The sequence below is a fragment of the Brachypodium distachyon genome, chromosome 4 (assembly GCF_000005505.3).
Source record: "Brachypodium distachyon strain Bd21 chromosome 4, Brachypodium_distachyon_v3.0, whole genome shotgun sequence".
NCBI lineage: Eukaryota > Viridiplantae > Streptophyta > Magnoliopsida > Poales > Poaceae > Brachypodium > Brachypodium distachyon.
The window spans coordinates 43,310,661-43,330,790 of NC_016134.3; the positions used below are offsets into that span (position 1 = coordinate 43,310,661).

The 20,130-nt window shown below is 44.8% G+C and overlaps 3 protein-coding genes across 5 annotated transcripts; all 3 read left to right on the plus strand.

The window, feature by feature from the left end:
• Positions 1–29: 29 nt before the first annotated feature.
• Positions 30–3,852, plus strand: LOC100826498 (flagellar radial spoke protein 5). Of its 3 annotated transcripts, none has more exons than XM_024463317.1 (9): positions 30–403; positions 1,518–1,602; positions 1,695–1,811; positions 2,314–2,378; positions 2,501–2,589; positions 2,693–2,772; positions 2,858–2,969; positions 3,051–3,170; positions 3,305–3,433. In XM_024463317.1, the coding sequence occupies exons 1-9, from the start codon at positions 64–66 to the stop codon at positions 3,314–3,316; spliced, it is 1,020 nt and encodes a 339-aa protein (XP_024319085.1). In that variant the 5' UTR covers positions 30–63; the 3' UTR covers positions 3,317–3,433. The 3 variants fall into 3 exon arrangements, with proteins under 3 accessions (XP_024319085.1, XP_024319084.1, XP_003578674.1); XM_024463316.1 differs by having other exon boundaries at positions 42–403; positions 3,333–3,852; XM_003578626.4 differs by lacking the exon at positions 30–403 and adding an exon at positions 761–1,130 and having other exon boundaries at positions 3,333–3,515.
• A 1,686-nt stretch (positions 3,853–5,538) lies between these two features.
• Positions 5,539–8,460, plus strand: LOC100826811 (histidine-containing phosphotransfer protein 2). The gene is made up of 6 exons (XM_003578627.4): positions 5,539–5,774; positions 5,955–6,085; positions 6,195–6,263; positions 7,078–7,149; positions 7,542–7,614; positions 7,982–8,460. The coding sequence occupies exons 1-6, from the start codon at positions 5,715–5,717 to the stop codon at positions 8,012–8,014; spliced, it is 438 nt and encodes a 145-aa protein (XP_003578675.1). The 5' UTR covers positions 5,539–5,714; the 3' UTR covers positions 8,015–8,460.
• Positions 8,461–13,830: 5,370 nt separating this feature from the next.
• On the plus strand, positions 13,831–18,096 carry LOC100827426 (probable fatty acyl-CoA reductase 4). Its single transcript, XM_003578629.4, has 5 exons — positions 13,831–14,052; positions 14,161–14,264; positions 15,779–16,461; positions 16,588–16,669; positions 17,155–18,096. The coding sequence occupies exons 1-5, from the start codon at positions 13,962–13,964 to the stop codon at positions 17,776–17,778; spliced, it is 1,584 nt and encodes a 527-aa protein (XP_003578677.1). The 5' UTR covers positions 13,831–13,961; the 3' UTR covers positions 17,779–18,096.
• The last annotated feature ends 2,034 nt before the right edge of the window (positions 18,097–20,130 follow it).

Sequence of the window (20,130 nt, forward strand, 5' to 3'; positions counted from 1 at the left end):
TTTACGTGCTCCCTCCGTCAGTATTCACCTCTAGTCAAGTTTTGCATCCTTTAGCTCGTAACAATGCTGTGTTGCCGCTCGGGTGGTGACGCTGCCATGGCCGCTGCCGCCATCGGCTTCCGTCTGCCGAGGCAGTGGGCATCTTCTCCTCGGCTCGCGCCACAGACGAGAAGACAGCGGCGGTGGTGCTCGGCGGCGATGGACCAGCCGGAGACGGAGCCCAAGAAGAAAACGGCGACTGTGAGGAGCAAGGCTGGGGACGAGCTGGAGGTGTGCCGTGTGGTGAACGGCATGTGGCAGGTGAGCGGCGCGTCCTGGGGCCGCGCGGCGCCGGCGGCCGCCGTGGACGCCATGCTCCGGTACGCCGACGGCGGCCTCGCCACCTTCGACATGGCCGACATATGTAAGCCTTCCGCTCTGGATTAGGCTTCCGCGTCCCACGGACGCACACGTTCACGGTTCTTGATTTCTGTGTGGTTAGTCACTAGTGTCTACGCTATTTTGGTCATGTTTTTTTAGTCAGTAAACTCGACAGGTTATATTCTTGTTTATGCTATCGGATTCTTTTTCTTAGCTCGCATGCTGTTGTTAAATTATCCACTCTTTTGTTTTGAACTTCTGTTAAATTCTCCTTTTTGTTTTTGAACCTCTGGTTAATTCTCCACTCTAAGCAAAATGAGCTCAAATCTTTGGCGGAAAATAATAATTTTACGCAAATAAACTCATTTCTTTACCGGACCCCCAAATCGGAGCCCACGGGCCAAGAGCGCCTTATCTCGCTCTCCTTCTATCTCGCGGGGGCGCGCGCCCTCTGGCACACAGAGCCATGTCGTTGTCAGTAGCTCACGCCACCTCGCCGGCACCGCCCCCGCTCCCGGGCCGCCGCCTGCTCGTGCGCCCCGCCCGGTGTGCGGGCTTCGTCGGGCCGGCTGTGGAGTCGGCCGCGCCGGGGGCGAGGGCCGCGACCGTCAGCAGCAGCCGCGCCGGGGACTCCCTGGCGATATGCCGGGTGCTCAACGGCATGTGGCAGACCAGCGGCGGGTGGGGCCGCATCGACCGCGCCGACGCCGTCGACGCCATGCTCGCCTACGCCGACGCCGGCCTCTCCACCTTCGACATGGCCGACCATTGTATATATCCACCCGCCCCCCTTCGCTAACTCCTGTCTTTCTGTGCAGTCTCTCGTCGGAATTTGCGCGAACACCTAGTGTGCATGTGTTTCGTCTTGTTTTCTCTGGTCAATTGTTAGTGCATGAAATGCTAATCGCACCAGTTCCATGGCCTTACTTATGCGCAAGAGTTAGACTGTTCATTGAAATTGGATATTGGGTTTGACTTTTGAGTGGAGCAGGAGCCAGGATGTTGTAGTGTTCTTACTTAGGTCTTGTTTCTGTGCTATTGTGGGCAGCAATCAACAACCGTTAAACCATTAACTCTGCACCAGCTGTAGTTTATTTTTCTAGGCTAGAACGTAATACTGTCAACTTGATACAGAGACGCCATTGGTATTTTGGCAGATGGACCGGCGGAGGATCTGTATGGCATGTTCATCAATAGAGTACGGCGTGAGCGCCCACCTGAGATGCTTGAAGAAATCAAGGGGTGAGTGAGTGACTTGTAATGGTCTAAGTGCCACTGAGATTCCTTGGCAAATTTTCTTGCTATCTCTGATTGCTGCTGTGTTCTCTGTGCAGGCTTACAAAGTGGGTGCCACCGCCGGTTAAAATGACAAGAAGCTATGTTGAGGATAATATCAACAAATCTCGGAAGAGGATGGACGTTGCAGCCTTGGACATGGTGCAGTTCCATTGGTATGTCTGTGTGGCTTACTGAGTAGTTATCATGATTTGGGCAGCATTTCATCTTCAATATCAGTGCATTTTGATGTATTTTGGAAAAGGTTCGTTGTTGATAATATATGATGAACCTCCCATCAAGTTTATAGGACAATTTATGTACTTTTGCTCAATAATTTCATCTTTAATGCTTCTTCACAAAAGTATTAATATAGATTTGTGTTCGAGAACAAATAATATGCATTTGTGCCCTTTCCGTTGCTCTTAGATGTGTTGCACTAGAGGTCAGTTTAGAAGACTTCAGTCCATATAAGTTTGAAGGACATCAGCAGTACTGTTCAGTTTGGAGGACTTCAGTCAATACTGTTGAACTCCAACTTGAGAAGTGGTATTTTGTCAGAAACCCATGGAATGTGTGACTGTGTTCAGGAGATGCAATTAATGATTAAACCATTGCATAATGCATTAATATAACTATGCCACGGATTAACTTTGCTGGCACTTTATCCTAAAACAGGTGGGACTACTCAAATCCTGGATATCTAGATGCACTGAAGCACATGACAGACCTAAAGGAGGAAGGTAATATTCTAAACTTGTACCAGATAATATAGTTAACTTGTGCACTCACCTTTTACACTCGTGATTTTTCAGTGTGAATGAATTCTTACATCATGCCTTTTTTTGTTCTGAAAATTCTGAAGGCAAGATAAAGACCGTAGCTCTGACAAACTTCGATACAGAAAGGCTGCAGATAATTCTAGAAAACGGAATACCGATTGTCAGCAACCAGGTATACCACTGCTTATTTACCTAATATATGGTGTATTTTCCTTCTCTTAATGTCAATTGTCATATGGCCCTCAGATAAAACGAGAGATGTTGTAATTTATCAGGTTCAACATTCTATTGTTGATATGCGCCCGCAGAAAAAAATGGCAGAGCTTTGCCAGCTTACAGGAGTGAAGCTTATAACGTCTGCTCCCTCCTCTCTATCCCTGCCTCCTTCGGTTTTTTTCTTCAGTAGAACCTAGTTTTGAACGCGTTATTCCTTTATGCAGGTATGGCACAGTGATGGGTGGTCTTTTGTCTGAGAAGTTTCTCGACACCAATGTGTCCATACCTTTTGCTGGACCTCCTCTGAATACCCCATCCTTGCAGAAATACAAAAGGGTGACCATTTCGTATCCTTTTGGTTGAACATGTTGCACATTTTCCAGTTTCTTGCCACCCTCATTCTTCAGCCTACGACAGATGGTTGACGCTTGGGGTGGCTGGAGCCTGTTCCAGGCTTTGCTTCAAACCTTAAAGACGGTGTCACTGAAACACGGTGTCCCTATCGCGACTGTCGCTGTGAGATACATACTGAACCAGGTATCCATCCTCCTCCGTATCTTCATCGCAACTTTGTTTCTTCCAAAACAGAGCATCTTCGTTCTGTCGGCCTCCGAGATCTTTCATTTCTGCCTGCCCATGTTATTCGCTGCAACTCATTGACTTGTGTGTAGGTCTTTCATTGATTGCTCTTGGGAGTAGACATCTGTTGCAGGTTCGATGGTGGGCGTCAGGCTGGGGCTCTCGGAACACATCAGAGACACCAACGCCATACTGTCCCTCAAATTGGACGAGGAGGACATGAACAGCATCACCGAGGCATCGAAGAGGGGCAGGAACCTGATGGATGTAATTGGAGACTGCGGCGACGAGTACAGAGCTTAGTTACAAATGGCTGGGATTCGGATGTGATCCCATCATGTGCTCTAGCTTGTACGGTTGTACCCCACGATGAGGGCACTTGAGCAAATAACATGGAAAGTTTTCAAAGGCATGGAGACTGACAGGCAGGCAATAAGGATTAGGGGATCATGTGCTCACCGAAAGCACCAATGCAGCCAACGAATGTGGAGAGGAGGCAATAGCATATCCCGATCTTAAAGACCGGTCCGGTCCAGCTGGATAATGTATTTAAATTTAAAAAAATGGAAACATGTATACGCTTGATTGAATCATTATCCTGATGATACTTTTTTTTAGCTTAAAACACTGCTTTATTAAACAGGAGTAGGAACAGACTCACACTGGACAACCCCAGTCAAGAATTCAGGTGCAACAGTAAAAAACTCATCTACTCTACTACAAAGAGCATGCTTTGCACACAGGTTTATTAATCCTGATGATACTTGGCATACAAATTGTTAGTTCTACTCTGTTTGAGAACAGAAGGCTCTGGACAAGGCAGCCTAAAACAAGAATGTTTTTACCATCGCTCGTATGGGGGCAACTAGTCCCCGGAGCTCCCCACGTGAGCTAACACATGTTGATTCGGACCATCCTTTTTTCACTGTCGGTTTCATTTTTTCCCCTTTGCATTCATCTTCCACTTTTGGTTTTTCAACCTCATGCCATTACAGAAATTTTAGGTTCTTTAAAAAAATTGAAAGTAAAAAAGTAATTGAAATGAATGGAAGTTTATCGGCAACGAGATCCGTGCCGCCCTCTTGGCGGGTGCATGAGATCTGCATCAAGAAGAGCAAAGTGGGACGGAGAGAGAGAGCGACACGAGGGAGGAAGATATAAGGGAGTGAGAGAGAGGAGAGAAAGAGAAGAGGGGCGGTGAGGCTTGCGCGGACACGCACCGGATCGACTGCGCTACGCAATGCCTCACCCGAAACTTGATTTTGATAAGTATGAACATGATATCTAGTGATACTGTTTTTACACGTCCTGCGACTTTGCTATGCACCTAGGATGAGTTTGGTGATGTTTAGGTTGTTGCCAAAGGGCAATGCCAAAAAGTTGGCAAGCAAGTAGCAATTGTAGGCATCTAAGGACTAAATGATAGGAAAATAACATATTAAGACTTAATAGCATTTTCCGTTCTTTTCCCTTTAAAAGAGGTAGAATTTTTTCCTTTTATATCGGTAAAGTAGAAAGAAACAAGGTTGCTTGGAAAAAAAAGAGAGGCAAAGCCCAAGGTTTCATTAGGTTGAGATTACCACTAAGTCTTTGGCTCGGGCCGTATCCAACAATTACTACCTTGATCTTTGCTAGAAAGCGGGTGATGCAACTGATTTGTTGATGAAACCCTTGGAGTTTCACTCATTGCACAACTCACGGCAGACAAGGTTGACCATACAGCACAACCTATTCCTGAAACTCAATGGTGGCACGCGGAAGCTTTCCAAATGTCAAGTCATTTCAAGTCGGGAATGCAGACTTGTCAGGAAAACTAACAAAAACCGATATTGCATTTCAAGTGGCCCAGTGTGTCAAGGTAAAGTATACGAGACGATAGTTTGAGTTGCATCTTGTACAACTTGCAAAGAAATTGGTAGGACTATCTCTAGATGGTCAATTTATCAGAAGTTCAAGCCTCGGATAAGCCAATGAAACCCATACCATATGGTCCTAAAGGATTGTACCCGGTGACCCAAATATCAAGCGGCCAATTAAAAACCCAAAGGTTTCAAACCATACACACCAAACAAGCAAATTCATAATGAATGAAATTCGTACCAAATTCTTTTGAATCTTCATCCTAAAAAAACCTTTGAATCAAAGAGTCAGTGAAACAAAATGAAAAGTGAAAAGGAAAGGGGCAAGAAAAAACTAGAGTTAAACAAAAGATAAACTTTTTTCTCGAGGGAAAAAAAGGGAAATACTTTTTCAGAAATGGAAAAGCAAAGGTGAAAAGCGGGCGGTGAGGGGAATCGAATCGAATCGTGTCACCGCCCGGCGTGTTTGCGTGCGTTCTCCTCCTCCACTCCGCTCCGCTGCCGCCGCAGCAGCTTGGAATTCCATCCGTGCCCACATCCATTCCCCCAATCCCCCGTGCGTATAATACACACACTCTGCCTCCCTGTGTGCCTACTCCCCCCCGCCCCTCAGATCGCTAGCCGACTACCGAAGCACTTCGCCATGGCTGCCGCGGCGCTCAAGGGCCAGCTCAACACCCTCCTCTCCTCCATGTTCTCCGAGGTGAGTTCATTCCGAGGACGCTTCATCCCCTCCCCCCTCCCTCTCTCTCTCTCTCTCTCTCGCTAGTGGTGTGGTTGGGGATCGGAATTTAGGAATTGGGATCCTCGTGGGTCGTTGTCGCCGACGAGTGGTTTTGACTGTCTGACTTGAGCGTCTCTGCTTTGCTTTGCTGCGATCTAGGGTTTGGTGGACGAACAGTTCCAGCAACTGCGTATGCTCCAGGAGGACGGCGCGCCGGGGTTCGTCGCTGAGGTTGTGACCCTGTTCTGCGACGACGCCGACCGGATCATTGCCGAGATCGCCAACCTGCTGTCCGTGCCTTCGCCCATGCCCCCTCTCCTGTTGTTACGTGTCTGCCTGTAGTTGTCTCGAAAACTGATTTGTTGTCTCCCTTGCGATTCGGCTGTGTTGTGCATGCAGGGAGCAGCCTGTTGTGGATTTCGATAAGGTGGACGGCTCCGTGCATCAGCTCAAAGGGAGCAGCGCTAGGTGATCATTACCACCTTCCCCTGTTTTTATGGCTTCGATGTTGTTGTATTCAGATGCGATGGCGCAGAGCGCGACTTGTGGTATGTCAACACGCGCATGGGCGTACCGTTTGTCGTCTTGCGAACATTGTTGGTACTATTGATTTGACGTATTATCGTAACTCCAACGGTTGGTTTTTCTAGTTTGTCAAACAATTAATTGTGTTGGATACCGTCATAGTTTCGCAAGTAGCATTTGCTTGTGACGGTTAATAATTCAATTTTTCAGTTTTTGTTTCCTTCTAGGAACTGGGGGCTAAGTGAAACGCTTACTTTTTCATGTACTCCCTCCGTCCAACAAAAGATGTCTCAAGTTTGTCAAAATTTGGATGTATCTAGACATAACTTAGTGTATAGATGCATTCAAATTTGGTCAAACTTGAGACACATTTGTTGGACGGAGGGAGTAGATTACTTGAAGCATCATTGGATCAAATTGAGCAACTAATATACACCCTGCCAGGCCTGGAGCCTCTATTTTCAGCAACTGGATGCTTAACCTGTTGAATTTACTGTAGTTTTATGGCGTCTTGTTTTTACGAAAAAATAGTAATTCACCCGTTCTCATGTTTGTGGAAATGCTTCCTAGAATCTAACCGTTTTTTTACAATGCTTATGTGTGTCAACGTGCTATAAAGTTCAACGTGTTGAAGGAAATGCTATGGTGCCTTTTTCTTGACTTATTTACTGTTAAAAAAACTCATAACTCTTATCCGTAGACAAAGCGGATTCGGAATTGTCTTTCATTTCCTGATAAGTGTTTTTTTATGTTTCAGTGTTGGTGCTCAGAAAGTGAAGCTCTCGTGCATGCAGTTCCGTCAGTTCTATGAGGCCAAAAGCAAAGATGGGTAAGTAGTCAGTACCTTGTTATAGTTGTTACACAGTATTTTCTTCTTCATGCTCTGTACAGTTCAAATTTTATATATAACCTAAACCTGGCAGCCGATTATGTCTTGCATGGCATTGCATTAGCTCATATCACCTCTAATACTCTTTTAGAACTTATGTTCACCTCTTTTGCAAACATGTAGTTCGTACAGCACAGTTCTTACCTGAACATGGTAATTCTTTGATGATTCTCTTGTAATTTGTGTGTTGCCCATGCTACTAGACGATAACTAAACTCTGAGATGGCAATGTTAAATAAAACAAAGTTAGGGTTGCAATTTCTGATCCAGTTCAGTTCAGTTCTTTGATCTCTGTAGAAAATTGACGTTGTGGTGTATTTGCATGATTTCAGGTGCCTTATGGCATTGAGCGTCGTGAGAAATGCATTCTATGAAATGCGCAGCAACTTCCAGACTATGCTTCAGGTGCCTTGTGTGCTTCTGTCATGTTGGCCTTTTTGGCATTCATCTTCTCACTTGTACCTTATTATAAATATTGATCTTATATTGTTTAAGATGAAAATAGTAGCCTCGATCTATTCTTTTTGCTGCTGAATTTTCTCTAGATAAACTGTTTATTTTCTGGAGCACTTAGTCATGTTTGGCTAGATTATGGGCTAGTTCTACACAGTGAAATGTCTTTGTTTTCCCAGCTCAAATCGAGCTTCTTCAAGTACCCTAATAAGATACCAACCAACTTTTAATACAGTTGATTTGCACAATCATGTGAATTGTGTACCATTGCGCGCCTTGGAGCTTCTCTTAATCATTAACCTACTGTCTTTTGATGCAGCTGGAGCAGCAAATCCAGGCATATGATCCTTAATAGCAATAATTGAAGCAAAAGAACATAGCTCCATGTGGTCTCACATGATGGGTGTATCTTTGAAGATGTAGACCATGTTCAATGTGTTTCTGGCTTGGACGGCGTGCAGAATCAAATGGCTGATTTGAGTATTCTCGCTTCTGAACCTTGAGCTCAACCCCGTAAATTTTAGTGGAGAAACCGATTGTCTAGTGTCGTTGTCTCTGTTACTCTACCCGTTGTTGTTTGATGATCTGCCGCCTGCCATCATTTGTAAACTCTTGTTAGTTGTCTGTTAACCCTCTGTGTATGTGTTCGTCTTCTTTTCTTCTGAAATGTAGGTGGATCGGTTTAAGCAAAGGGAAAATGCTTCATTCTCTGAAATTGCACCTCAGTATCTGAATTGGGTTTGTGAACTCTTGCTGCTGACTGGTATATCCTGAGGGCAGCAAATCACCATGTTTGAATATATTGAATATCTCTTTTCAATCTGAAATCTTGTGTCTGTTGCACAAACGGCCTCAGAATCAGTTGTGTCCGGGTGGGCCTTGTTGCCTGGTGGGCCTTTGGTTTCGCTGGCGGGTGTGTACGGGTATGTTCTGTAGGCGATTGGGTGGGGGTCGATATGGATTTAAATGATGGCAACGTATCCTGTGCATCCGAGGCTTCCAAGTATCCATGCATCCATCAATTATAATCAGAATCACACGCCCAACGTCTAAGATGTGTATAATTTGCACATAGACGCCCGCCCTGGCACTTAAGTTATTGTGATTTTGCCATAACCCCCCGCACCTTTTATCTCATCTTACCAATCGAACATGCCGATTAGATATCAGCCATAGCGATCTCGTAGCGTATGAGCGCACTGCTCTTTGCAAAATTAAGCTCCGGCGGCGACCAATTGAAACTTTAGGATCAATCCAGTTCTCTTGCCCTTTTTTTCTTACCCCACCAATTTCTCTTGGCGTGCTTGGCTGATAATTTCTAATCTGATCAGAGAGGGAGGAAGAACAAAGCTGAAGAACATGCTTCCAACCGGATGATCTGCAGGGGCTCCTTGTCAATCGATGGCACACACAGACCATGCATAGCGGCGCAAAATGCAGCAGGCCGGCAGAGACATGCGAGTGCACGGGCCGCCCGTCACATATTCGTGCATCCGTCTGGCTGGCTCTGTGGATGCGGTCACGACTGACGAACCTCAGTCACGCGGCACGCCTACCCGTTGCTCATCCAGCATGCCCTCGATGCTGCGTCAAGTTGTGGAGTACCTTGTTGTCTCAACAACGCCAAAGAGGAGGGAAGCACCCAAGATCGCTCATGGATCTGCAGAGGATAGCAGTTTCAGACTCTCAGTTGTGAGTCCAGCGCCAGGGCAGTCTGCGTCTCTATCGATTGAAGAGTGCCACAGCGTCTGCACCTTGATAAAAAAAAGCAGAGAGGAGAATATACATCCAGGAGGTTCAAGAAAACCGGGTCAGGTGAGTCAAGACTCAAGCGCCGGTGGACGGCGGCGTGTGCAAAACTCAGCTCGATCCCTGTAGAAGAAGGGTTAATGTGTAAGTATCGACTCGTTCTAATGTTTCACAGGCGTGCAAGTGCAAAATGTTCTCATTAGAAAGTCGTCCGTACGATCTTAATCCTATAGATGAGCATCAGCGGATACACGGATACATGGCAAGCCACGGATGCATAGGATATGCTGCCTCAGTATATACATAGGTAACTGTAGATCCAGACCAATTCTGAGGTTTCAATTCTGAGGCGCCTTGATCGGTGGCCTGTCACTTTTTTTTTATTTGGTCACTGTTTTTGCGTTTTGTAAAAAAAAAAGGGCTTTATGCATCCTGTAATAAAGCTTCCATTTGATAAAATATAAGTATACAAACAGTTTTTTGTGGGAAAGTAAGACTTATATTATGCCAAACTCAACCAACACCGTCTCTGATACAATATATTTTTATGCACTCTTGGACATCCCCAGGATTTGGTCATTAGCTAAACCATCCCTACTTAGCCTAGCGAGCTCATGTGCAACGGCATTCGCTTCTCTGTGCTCTTTAACGAAAGCAAGTCCGGGGACCAGCGTCCTCATCTCCTGGATGTCATGTATCAGCGGCGCCAAGGCAGAGCGGCAAGGCGAGCTTTTCTTTAGGACCTAAATATACAGATAGTTATACGTACTGCTTATGACTACCGATGGACAAGAATGCTGAGATGAAAATACATCTGTTAGAATAAATTGTACAATCGTAATTTTGTAACTCAGGAACCCTTAAATGCTCATTGGTAATATTCATACCAACATCGTTTCAGTCTAAACTGAGCGTTGAAATTCGTATAGCTCAAAATTGATAGTTTCTGATTAGATTAATTTGAACACACCGTGTTCTATTCTTTCTCCTTCCATTTCTTTTGTTTTGTTTGTTGGTGTACCACAGATCATCAACTATTAAAATTCCATCCCCAGCTTCTTTCAATTTGCTTGCCTAGTTAGGTTCTTGCAGTTTTGTTCTGTTTTGCTTCTTGACATAGGTTTTGCTTTGGTTTTGGTCGCAGCCACGCTTGTGGTGGTGTTCTTTCCGCCTTCTTTGTTAAAAGAAAATTCGTTCAAAGAACGCTCAGCATCCCCGAAGTTTCTACAATAACTTTTGTTTGATTTCCTTCAGGCTGCAGCGATGACCTGTGCTCCAGCCCTTTGCTTACATTCACCAAACGCCCCGTTTGGGCATTTAATGTTACCTTCTTGAAAACCCCGACATAGCGCACAGTATAGGACTATTGGAGTCCTTGTCTCCTTGAGAGAAAAGAAAGAAAGATGAAAAGTCTAAGTTCATTTTCCTCCCAGTTGCTGCATGGATCTGACATTCTGACCTCTTCGGACAAGTCACGAGAGAGGTGATGATTCGTAGTTAAAATGGACCTTTTCATTCGGTCAATTTGGTGACAATTTTCCTACTAAGTGATCTTGTTGGTTAGTATAGTACTACCATGATGCTTGTTTGGAACATCTCAAATTTCTAGAATTCAACTCAAAAGACTACTCGGGGAGCCTTGTATATTGCACTAAAAATATTTGTGTTTCTATGCCATGTCTCTGCATCACCAATCATTACTCCCTCCTGTCTCGTATTAAGTGACGAAAACGAAATTTCGTCGCTTAATATGGAACGAAGGAAGTAATATTTTACAGGGTCACCCTTTGACCGTAGTATTTGGATTTTGGCTAGCCTACCTCACTTTTTCACAAATCACACTATACCTATATTCTTGAAAAAACAAATCACACTACCTGGAAGGTGAAAGGGCTCCTATGAAGAAAAGAAAAGGAGAGTGCGACGAATCCACGCTAGCTACATCGTGCAGGTGTTGACTCGAGTCAATTTACTAGCTCTACTGCTTAATTTACCGGACCTTCGTAGGTTGTAGCTGGAAAACAACCAACAAATCCTCTTAATTCCGATAGCAGGAGTACTACAGTGGAGTAGACACCAAGGAATCGTAGTTGGCTACAGAAGTTGGGCTGGTATTAACGCGCGGACATATATAAATTGGATGCCGGCGGCTAAGTTTGGCTGATAATATCTCCCAACTGTCAGCTCGTCCCTGGAGACTGTGCATATTCAACTCCATGCAGATTTATTGGGGGGAGACATGGTCTCGTAGACTCGTAGCTAGCTAGCTCGCTATAGCACGTGCACCTCCTGTGGGAAGAGAGAGATATATATACACACACACATACATACACACACACACAGAGACGCCGGCCCTCTTCGTTTAGTGAGAAATATAGGTGTGAACTTGTTTGTTTCATTTATAGGGTTGGTGTTATGTTGTCACCTACTAGAATCTCAATATCTCAACTGTGGTCATGGGCAAGGATGTGATTAATTATACTTCAAATTAAGGCTCCTATGATTTAAAATATTTTTTGTAGGAATTGTAGAGGTTTGGAATTCTCAGATTTTTTTTCCTACGTGGGTCGTTTGATTTGTAGAATGGAATTCTAGAGAACCTTTTTTTTTTCCTAAGGATTCATTTGCATTGCATTGCATTTCGTAAAAAAAAACTTTCCATCCACTCCAGTCTTTTGAAAAGAATTCTCTGTTTTTCAGTGGTTTAATCAAACAAACTTTGATGCAAACAAATCCTATAGGGATCAAGTGGACATGTTATCGCAATCCTACATTTTTTTATATTTTATGTTTTCTCAATTGTGTGAATCAAGGAGACACTAGGCACATGGTTTTTGATTCATTATCGAGACTTGAGACTAGGAATCGTGTGAACCAAAGAGACTACCACCAGTTATGACTCACGTAGATATGGTTAATCAGTGTTAATGCTGTCACATACGAGTATCTCGATATCTAATCTATCGACAATTCGACATGGACAAAGATGTGGTAAGCCCTCTATGAATCAAAGGATTTTCATACGAAATTTGGTGGGTTGGAATCCTTAGAATTTTTTTCCTATGTAAATCGTTTGATGTGTAGGATTGAATCATATAAAAAGAACCAGAGGATTCATTCGCGCTACGTTTCATAGACAGCCACTTGAAAAGAATTCTTATTTTGTCTGTGGTTTAATCAAAATAAATTCTGATGCAACCAAAATTCTATGGAAATTAAGTCGACATGTCATTGCAATCTTGCATTTATCCTATTTCTATGTTTTCTCATTCATGCGGATCAAATGCCGATTCGTTGCTGAGACTTTTTTTTAACTGATTCGTTGCTGAGACTTGAGACCATAGTTTTAAATAGCGGGTTATGCTTCTTAGCGGCGGCATTTTCCGCCGCTAAGAAAGCTATAGCGGCGCTGTTTTTCTCGAAAACAAGGAATTTTTCATGAAATTTAGGCATCATATATTCATATCATCTAGAAAATATGACCAGAAATTCAATGATTCAATGACACAAACGTTTATTGAACAACCATGATGATTATAGCAATAAAAGGATTGCATAAGTGCATATTACATAACTAGGTACAACTTTCAAATTCAAATCAGAAACTTTTGGGGCTTAGCGGGAGAAATAAGGCTATTTTCTGACCCAATTTAGCGTTTTAGCAAGCTAGAGGTACACGCCCGCCGTAGTAGTACCCTAGCTAGCTGGAGAATGGGAAGGAAGCAGCTGAGCTAGCTACATGTTTCTTTGTCTCATTGAATGTGCACAGTCAGAGATGATAGCACGGCTTAACTAACATCATGGGAGGGAATATTAAGCTTGATGCGGATAGACCACCATGATCAACATTCAGAGTATATATCATGTCGTATGGGTTTGATCATGGCCTTAACTCCGAATGTTGAAAGAATTCTGAGATTTAATTATGGCAGACCAGCTGATTTCAACTCAGCAGAGAGGGAAGGTCAACTTTTTATACTACATGGTCCCAGGCTGCAATTGCAAGCCTAACCCTGGATCTTTAATGCATAGGGTAAAGAACATGTCTGTATTTTCTGCTAATGTTCGGTACGGAGTACTACTTGCTGATCACCTACTGGACGACTCAAATTGATGTGTGTCAATGTGGTAGAGCAATTGGAAACTAATTTTGCGACGTTTTATCAGGACACGCTACGTACTGCACTGCATTATCCAAAAAGCATTACTCAATTTGGTGAATAATCTAGCCAGAGTACTCATTTTGACTGTGGTATCATGCATATCACTGCGTTAGTTAATGGTGTGTTCTTGGAAAAGCGCGTTAATATGGTTGGAAAGCCACATGTGGTTAATCACGTGCACTCAAGACGCTCCAAGACTTTGCCCCGGCCAAACACCTGTGATGACTTGCTTGTGTATAAATACAGGAGCCTCTCTGGTGGTGCCACACAAACCATAAAGCATCGATCTCTTTCTTCCGTTCTCTCTGTCAGTGTCTCTCCCTCCCCTCTCCTTAGCTGCATTCTCAAGCTCATACGCACACAAAAAAGGAAGAAAAGAAAAGCAAGATGGTTGGCACATTGGATGAAGGGATGATCATCGAGTATTTCAAGAACAAGAGCATCCTCATCACTGGATCCACAGGATTTCTTGGAAAGAGTATGCATCTATACTGTGTACATATATACTAGCAGACGTCTTTGTTCTTGCTGAACTATATATCGCATTGTGCTCATCTGTTCTTGTGTTTCCGCCGGCGTTTTGCAGTACTGGTGGAGAAGATACTGAGGGTTCAGCCTGATGTCAAGAAGATCTACCTCCCGGTGCGAGCCGTCGACGCTGGGGCGGCCAGGCGGCGTGTGCAGACTGAGGTACCACCGTTTATATAACATATATAGGCTTGTTCATCATCCACACCTGGCCATTTACTAATGATCTCTTAACACTCACACTCTTATTTTTCGATCTGATTATCACATGTCTGCATTTAATTTGACAGAACCCAAAACACGCATGTTTAATATTTGGAACCGAAATATTCTCCTAAAAACTGATCATAGTTCGACAATCGACAGTTTGCTAGATCTGCTGTGCAAACATGCATAGACTAAGGCAAACAGCCAATCTTGAATTACAAACCATAATCTTCATGCATGCATATGCACTGAAACTTTCTGCCAAAACGAAAAACTCAGACAAATTAAGAAGAACCCGGCCAAAATGCAGTCTGATTTGTTACCTGACAGAGGCATGTGCAGCTGTATCTATGTCATGCTAATAGGCAATGAGCTAATACATGAGGAGTTATTGTATGAGTAGCTCGGTGGTAGGTTTGGTCAGGAGCTAGCCTCGTCAGGTCTCACTCAGCTGAGGAGTGAGCAGTAATGGCCTCCTCGGCAGTATACTGTGTGCTGCTGCCTGCAGGGCTGGTTCTGGGAAATGACGAAGGCATCTGCGAATCTATTCTACTAGTCCTAGGACAAGCCGATAGATCAGTTCAGACTACATACAGGAGTCACTAGTGTTATTATGCATGCCGAGCCATGAAAATATGTTTACTCTGCTGAAAGTTCATCAGGTTATTTAGAAAAAAAATTATCTGTTTGGCTAGTACTCCGTACTTAATTATCTTTCTTCAGACTGCAAGATTTTTATAGCTTTACTTACCTGCCTGCTTAATTATGCTCCAGAATTAACAGAACAAATCATATTTGCGAAAGAAAACACTACTGGAACAAATTCTGTAGTAGGCAAATTTTACCAGAAGAACCAGAACAAAGTCGTAGAGGCTTCAATGGGCCCCCCCTAGCTAACAGGGGGGGGGAAATCTTGTCAGAGTCGGTATACATGCATAGTACATGGTCCCTCTTTTTCGTGCAATCAATTCATCGTACGCATGCGCAACTTGAAGGTGTTGGCAGATGTACAGAATGTCCTGCAAATTATAGCACTCCACTATACAGTATTTCATCATAGTCCTTGCCGAAAGTCGCCAAAAGACTGAAAGACACCATGTAGATCCACAGCACCTAGATCCATGCAAGCATACCAATACCCCAATCTTACTAATATGAATGAATTAGTGAGATGTTTGTTAGTTAATAAAAACGAATGAATGGATTGTCGTTACTCCCTCCGTCCCATAATACGAGACACGCACGTATCTTTGGATCTTCAATTTGATTAATTAAATATGTATGTTTCTTAACAAAAAGTACACCATTAGATTTATTATCGAAAAAACTTTCTAATAATATAATTATTTAATTTATATTTAGTTAATTAACTTGATGATCTAGAGATGCGTGCATGTCTCGTATTATGGACGGAGGGAGTAATTAATTAAACAAGTAACCGTACAAGCTGTGTGGACGGATGGATGCAGGTGCTGGAGAAGGAGCTGTTTGGTTTGCTGAGGGAGAAGCACGGGCAGGCCGGCTTCGACCGTTTCGTGGAGTCAAAAATCGTGGCTCTAGCCGGGGACGTGATGCGGGAGGGCTTCGGCATCGACGGCGCCACGTCAGCGGAGCTCGGGCTCTTAGAGTCGCTCCACGTCATCGTCAACGGCGCTGCCACGACCAACTTCTACGAGCGGTATGACGTGGCGCTGGACGTGAACGTCCAGGGCGTCAAGCACATGTGCGACTTCGCAAAAAATTGCCCCAACCTGGAAGCCCTCCTCCACGTGTCCACGGCCTACGTGGCCGGGGAGAAGCAAGGGCTGGTGCGGGAACGGACGTTCAGGGACGGGGAGACGCTGAGGGAAGGGACCCACCTGGATATCGGCGCCGAGTTGAGGCTGGCCAGGGACCTCAAGAAGCAGCTGGAGTATGTTGATGGGCCGGCGGCGGAGAAGGCCAAGGCGGAGAGGAAGGCCATGAAGGAGCTGGGCCTGGCCCGGGCCCGCCACTTTGGGTGGCCCAACACGTACGTGTTCACTAAGTCCATGGGCGAGATGATGCTGGCCCAGCAGCTTCGTGGGTGCGGCGTGCCTGTTGTGATCGTGCGGCCTAGCATCATCACCAGCGTCTTGAACGACCCTCTCCCCGGATGGATCGAAGGCACCAGGTGATTTAATTACAGAGAGTCGATTTCTTCTATCTCTCTTCTTTTATTGATCTCTGCCTCCAAATTCAAATTAAAACGCAAACAGCTTGGATTTATTCATGCATTAATGTTTGTAATTGCGCGCAGGACGATCGACGCGATCCTGATCGGCTACGCCAAGCAGAACCTGTCGTGCTTCTTGGCCGACCTCGACCTCACCATGGACGTGGTAACTAAATTTGCTCGATTAACTAACCAATGCATGCATCTTGACTTGCATCGACCAATTTGAGTACTAGTTGCTACGATAATGTGCTACTGTGCTTCCGTGCTAGAAATACTCTAAAACATTTTCTCATTCAATGAATGTTAAGTCAGTGAGTAAGTTTGGACCCAACCTAGGAGTACTATGTTAGTACTAGTGGTAGTTGCAGGCTGCAGTGTAGAGCGAAAAATTCATTTGGACGCACGCATTGAATTAAAAGCCTCTGTGAGACTGACAGAGACAGGTCCAACTGGCATCTCGATGATGTCAAGGGTCTCAGGGGCAAGGGTCTCTGCATCAAAGCCAGCAGTACTCTATCTCTGCATCTGCACGCATAGTTTCAGTGATGACATGCATAGCAACTGGCCATATCAGAGAGCCAGCTGAAAGTCAATTACTAATTAAAGTTAAAAAAAACCAATCATCTAACGGTTGCTCGTTGTGTGCAGATGCCTGGCGACATGGTGGTGAACGCGATGATGGCGGCCACAGCAGCGGCGGCCCACTCAAACGGTGGACCAAATGCTGTCAATCCGGCCCACAGCCCATCACCACCACAACCACAGCCCGTAACCGTATACCACGTGAGCTCCTCCCTCCGGAACCCGGCGCCCTACGCGGTCCTCTACAGGACCGGCATCCGCTACTTCACGGAGCACCCGCGGCGGACCGCCGACGGGCGGGTGGCGCCGACGCGGAAGGTCCGGTTCCTCTCGACCCTGGCCTCGTTCCGCCTCTTCATGCTGCTCAGGTACCGCCTCCCGCTGGAGCTGCTCCACCTGCTGGCCTTCCTCTGCTGCGGCCTCTTCGGCCTGGCGGCGCTCTACGACCGCCTCGCCCGGAGGTACCGCTTCGTCATGCAGCTCGTCGACCTCTACGGCCCCTTCTCGCTGTTCAAAGGATGCTTCGACGACGTCAATCTGAGTAAGCTCAGGGTCGCCATGGACAACGGCGGCAATGGCGGCGGCGGCGAGGGGCAGGGGGTTTTCAATTTTGACGCCAAGACTGTTGATTGGGATGACTACTTCTATAGGGTTCATATCCCCGGCGTCATGAAGTACGTGCTCAAGTGATCCGTCGATCGGTCGGTCTCTGCTTCGATTGTTCGTTTGTGGGGAAGGGAAATCTTGCGATCGAGCTGCTGCTGCTGCTGGGGGAGTGAGGAAATTGAAGGAGTTACTGATATGCTTTTGCTGCCTAAGTTTTTATGTTTTATGTAATCTCGTTACTTATTGATTCCTCTGATACTGCTAGTAGCTGAGTGTGTTGAATCTTGATCAATTGTAAGAAAAAATGTACTGTGCCGCCGTCACTTGGGAATTAAACAGCTGGTGTCTGGTGACTGTCACTGCACTGCTCTTTTTATGATACTCCTGCAGATTTACTGTTGAGTAAGATAAGATTGAACTAGAGTGTCCGTGAATCGCTCTTGATTCCTCGATCAACTAGTATTATCCGTTGAGTGTTGGTTGATTGTAATAAGGTAGCATTATTACTGGAAATTTTACTGATGACTAGACTGTTCAGTTCACTGCATTCTGGGATCTCTTCAGTGGTAAAGTTCCTGCACGATCTATGCTGCTCTTGAAATTAATGATGCGGTCATCCAGTCCTTGGATCTCAGCATGCACATGGGCCAGAACATGACTCAACCTCGCTGGCCCCACCTCCTACGAATGAATTCATCACTTTTTTTCACAGCTTTTGTACTACTCCATAGTTTAATTCGAATTCGTGTTAAATTTTACTCGGGAAATGTTAAATCTTAGATTTGGAAAGATTTTGGAATCTGCATAAAATACTCCGCAAATCAAGATCCCATTTCACCAAATTTAGAGAGAAGATGAAATGTGGTGAATTTTTTAACAAACAATTGTTACTACCTCATCTATACACAATTCCCTTTTACAAACTGAATTGAATCTGTATATAATTTGTATCCACGTCTGATCTCATACTAGACCACAAACATTGACTGTGTTTCGTGAATTTCAAATTAGGATTGATTTTCTTTTTTGAAATGTGTTCGGTCTGCTCTTGTCTCTATGACAATGGTCTAGAACCTTTCGGGAAAGCATTAGGGCACATTGCATATATTTACCCATTGGATGCTTTTAAAATAGCAAAAAAAATGATGGATTGGTATGAATCTCAAAGCAGGCTATACGTCGCATTGAGTACTTTTTTTTTCTCTCGAGTTTCTAAAATTCAAGTCGATTTCATTTTGATTCGATTTGTTTTTGTTCCTTTTTTCAATTGAATTCTTCCTCCTCACATTTCATTACTTAAGAAGGGTAGGAGAAACAGGTCCAAAACTAATTACAAAAACAAAGGAATTGAAGGGTAAAGATAACAAGCCTGAGCAACAAACACAGGTCTCTAGCATATAAAGAGAGATCAGAGGAGCAAAAGTTAAAGCGATGACTCGAGAACAAAAGAGTAAAAAAGGAATAACATTAGGGAAAAGAAAGACACCGGGACAGATAAAACCATTTCTCTGTCAAGCCACCCTCATTTTCATGTTTTCCTTCTTAGGTCGTTGTGTTTGGTGTCTCTTCGCTCTAATGTATTACTTTGTGTTATCCGGTTGCACTTTATATTATTATGAGATATGAGTTAGTGGCCTTCTTTGTACAAATATGGATCACATACATGTTTATATACTTTTGTCCAGTTCGAAGCGTGAGTCACCGAACTAGGGTTTTGCATTGGCAGACGACAGAAATTTTTTGAGGTATGGCGAATTCCTGTCCTAACACTATGAGTTAATATAGATATCACATTTAATATTTTTATAAGTTTGCTAAATATATTTCAATAAATTTAGTTTTTTCGAATTTTTTAGGATGCAATTTTTTGTGTGTACATCTTATCTCTACCTAATAATAAAAGGAGTAAGGTTTCCGTCGTTGGGTTACGTCCGTTGGTGTCTTTTTGCATTCTAGCCCTTCGTTTCTTCAAGAATCAACGTGCAGTCCTATTTAAGGACGGAACTGGACTTTTCTGCAAAAACGGATTTACCCCTGCTCCTCCTCCTCCCGTGGCCGCCGGCCCTCCCGCCTCCTCACTCCTCGGCGCGACCTGGCCTCGGTCTCCTCCCTCCTCCGCCCACGGCCTGGAGACTGCCGGATCCGCCCAGGCCGTCGGCCTCCTCCGTCCTCCGCCCCCGGCTTGGAGGCCGCAGGATCTGGCCCCGCCACCGACCTCCTCCTCCCCGGCACCGGCAGACACCGCCAGCCTCGATCCGGCCGACCCGACGTATGGGCTTCTTTTCTCCTCTCTGGTTCTCTCTCTTCTTCTCTCTTCTTGCCGTGCTGCAGATCCGGCCATCCTTGGCCGTGTCTCTTCCTCGCCGCAAGTACTCCCTCCCTCTCTAGATCTATTCTCTCTCTCTCTCTCCCGGTTTCTCTAAACTATGGAGTACT